Source organism: Salvia splendens, chloroplast, assembly GCF_004379255.2.
Source record: "Salvia splendens chloroplast, complete genome".
Taxonomy (NCBI): domain Eukaryota; kingdom Viridiplantae; phylum Streptophyta; class Magnoliopsida; order Lamiales; family Lamiaceae; genus Salvia; species Salvia splendens.
This window is the reverse complement of record NC_050901.1, coordinates 77,501-80,000: the sequence shown is the minus strand read 5'-3', so window position 1 is coordinate 80,000 and position 2,500 is coordinate 77,501. Positions and strand designations below refer to the sequence as shown.

General features: G+C 35.8%; 6 protein-coding genes across 6 annotated transcripts in view, besides 1 other annotated feature; all 6 read left to right on the top strand. All coding sequences in view use genetic code 11, as the record gives it.

Moving 5' to 3' along the window:
• rpl16 (50S ribosomal protein L16) overlaps nucleotides 1–676 on the top strand; it is a 1,276-nt gene extending 600 nt beyond the window's left edge. Inside the window, exon 2 of the mRNA in view lies at nucleotides 278–676. Coding sequence (YP_009938047.1) covers nucleotides 278–676 — 399 coding nt within the window. The remainder of the gene's footprint in view (nucleotides 1–277) is intronic.
• Nucleotides 1–2,500: part of a sequence feature (large single-copy region; LSC) that runs on past both edges of the window.
• Nucleotides 807–1,175, top strand: rpl14 (ribosomal protein L14). Its single transcript has one exon. The coding sequence runs from the start codon at nucleotides 807–809 to the stop codon at nucleotides 1,173–1,175; it is 369 nt and encodes a 122-aa protein (YP_009938046.1).
• Nucleotides 1,347–1,751, top strand: rps8 (ribosomal protein S8). The gene has a single exon. It carries the CDS (start codon nucleotides 1,347–1,349, stop codon nucleotides 1,749–1,751), a length of 405 nt encoding a protein of 134 aa, YP_009938045.1.
• On the top strand, nucleotides 1,873–2,106 carry infA (translation initiation factor 1). Its single transcript has one exon. The coding sequence runs from the start codon at nucleotides 1,873–1,875 to the stop codon at nucleotides 2,104–2,106; it is 234 nt and encodes a 77-aa protein (YP_009938044.1).
• rpl36 (ribosomal protein L36) lies at nucleotides 2,202–2,315 on the top strand. Its single transcript has one exon. It carries the CDS (start codon nucleotides 2,202–2,204, stop codon nucleotides 2,313–2,315), a length of 114 nt encoding a protein of 37 aa, YP_009938043.1.
• rps11 (ribosomal protein S11) overlaps nucleotides 2,427–2,500 on the top strand; it is a 417-nt gene continuing 343 nt past the window's right edge. The window contains exon 1 of the mRNA in view: nucleotides 2,427–2,500. This exon is cut by the window's right edge and continues 343 nt beyond it. Coding sequence (YP_009938042.1) covers nucleotides 2,427–2,500 — 74 coding nt within the window.

The window sequence follows — 2,500 nt, the reverse complement described above, 5'->3', positions numbered from 1 at the left end:
CTAGGACTGAAATAGAGATTGAAAGAGTAAATATTCGCCCGCGAAAACCTTCTTTTTTGGAATTGGTAAACTCGGATAAAGGACAAAAGAGAATAAATATTTATTAGGACGTTAGAAAAAAGAAAATTTTTTCGAAAAATGTTCTAATAGCTATTCAAATCAAATTAATTGAAATTCAATTTGGAATCCTTTTATTCGCGAGGAGCTGGATGAGAAGAAACTCTCACGTCCGGCTCTGTAGTAGAGATGGAATTCCGAAACAACCATCAACTATAACCCCAAAAGAACTAGATTCCGTAAACAACACAGAGGAAGAATGAAGGGAATATCTTACCGAGGTAATCATATTTGTTTCGGTAAATATGCTCTTCAAGCACTTGAACCCGCTTGGATCACATCGAGACAAATCGAAGCAGGTCGCCGGGCAATGACACGAAATGCACGCCGTGGTGGAAAAATATGGGTCCGTCTCTTTCCAGACAAACCAGTTACAGTAAGACCTGCTGAAACGCGTATGGGTTCGGGGAAAGGATCCCCTGAATATTGGGTAGCTGTTGTTAAACCGGGGCGAATACTATATGAAATGGGTGGAGTAACCGAAAATATAGCTAAAAGGGCTATTTTAATAGCAGCATCCAAAATGCCTATACGAACTCAATTTATTATTTCGGGATAAAATGTAGAACGTACAGAAATGAGTCTTGGGGATGAAACAAAATCGCCTATTTCTTTTTTAGACTTAGACAAACAATATTTCTTTTATTTTCTTCATCCTTTGCATTGCAAGAATAGATTCAAAAATTTATATGATTCAACCTCAAACCTATTTAAATGTAGCGGATAACAGCGGGGCTCGCAAATTGATGTGTATTCGAATCATAGGAGCTAGTAATCGCCGATATGCTCATATTGGTGACGTTATTGTTGCTGTGATCAAAGAAGCCGTACCAAATATGCCGCTAGAAAAATCAGAAGTAGTTAGAGCTGTAATTGTTCGTACCTGTAAAGAACTTAAACGTGACAGCGGTATGATAATACGATATGATGACAATGCTGCAGTTGTGATTGATCAAGAAGGAAATCCAAAAGGGACTCGAATTTTTGGGGCAATCCCCCGCGAATTGAGACAATTAAATTTTACTAAAATAGTTTCATTAGCTCCCGAAGTATTATAAAAAAAAGAGATGTTAATTTTTGGGGTATTTGAAAGGAATATAGATTAAGAACTAGATTAATTTGTAGCTTGTGTTTTGCGCATATACCTTGAAAAATTTATATTCATAAACCAATAAAAAAAAAAGAAAAACATGTTAATTATATCCGGACGCCAAAAGTTTTAATTCATCATGGGTAGAGACACTATTGCTGAGATAATAACCTCTATACGAAATGCTGATATGGATAGAAAAAGAGTTGTTCGCATAGCATCTACTAATATTACCGAAAATATTGTTAAAATACTTTTTCGAGAAGGTTTTATCGAAAACGTCAGAAAACATCGAGAAAAAAACAAAAATTTTTTTGTTTTAACCCTGCGACATAGCAGGAATAGAAAAAGACCCTATAGAAATTTGTTAAATCTAAAACGCATCAGCCGACCTGGTCTACGAATCTATTCTAACTCTCAACGAATTCCTAGAATTTTAGGTGGAATGGGGATTGTAATTATTTCCACTTCTCGGGGTATAATGACAGATCGGGAAGCTCGACTAGAAGGAATCGGCGGAGAAATTTTATGTTATATATGGTAATCCATTTAATATCCAAATGAAATCCGAAACCTCTTCCTATATTGAGAAAAAGAAAGGGGGGTGAGTTGTCTAATATCGTTTCTCCTCCATTAGTTGATACCTCAAGGAGGCTTTACCTGGAATGAAAGAACAAAAATGGATTCATGAAGGTTTAATTACTGAATCACTTCCCAATGGCATGTTCCGGGTTCGGTTAGATAATGAGGATCTGATTCTAGGTTATGTTTCGGGAAAGATACGGCGTAGTTTTATACGGATACTACCCGGAGATAAAGTCAAAATTGAAGTAAGTCGTTATGATTCAACCAGAGGACGTATAATTTATCGACTCCGAAACAAGGATTCGAAAGATTAGGTGATTTTTATTCAATATGATTCGATATTCAAAATTGCAAGAAACTTATTTTCTACCAAGAAGTAGATTCAGAATTAAGATAAGGAATGAAAAATATGAAAATAAGAGCTTCCGTTCGTAAAATTTGTGAAAAATGTCGACTAATCCGTAGACGGGGGCGCATTAGAGTAATTTGTTCCAACCCGAGACATAAACAAAGACAAGGATAAAGGGATAATCAGACTCACTATAAGGGCTCAGCGTACAAATAAAGAATCTGTTTTGACATGAAATGGATATATCCATATATTTCTGACTCATATTTATGAGATGATACAATAATGGCAAAAGCTATACCGAGAACAGGTTTACGTAGAAACGTACGTATTGGTGCACGTAAAAGTACACGTAAAAT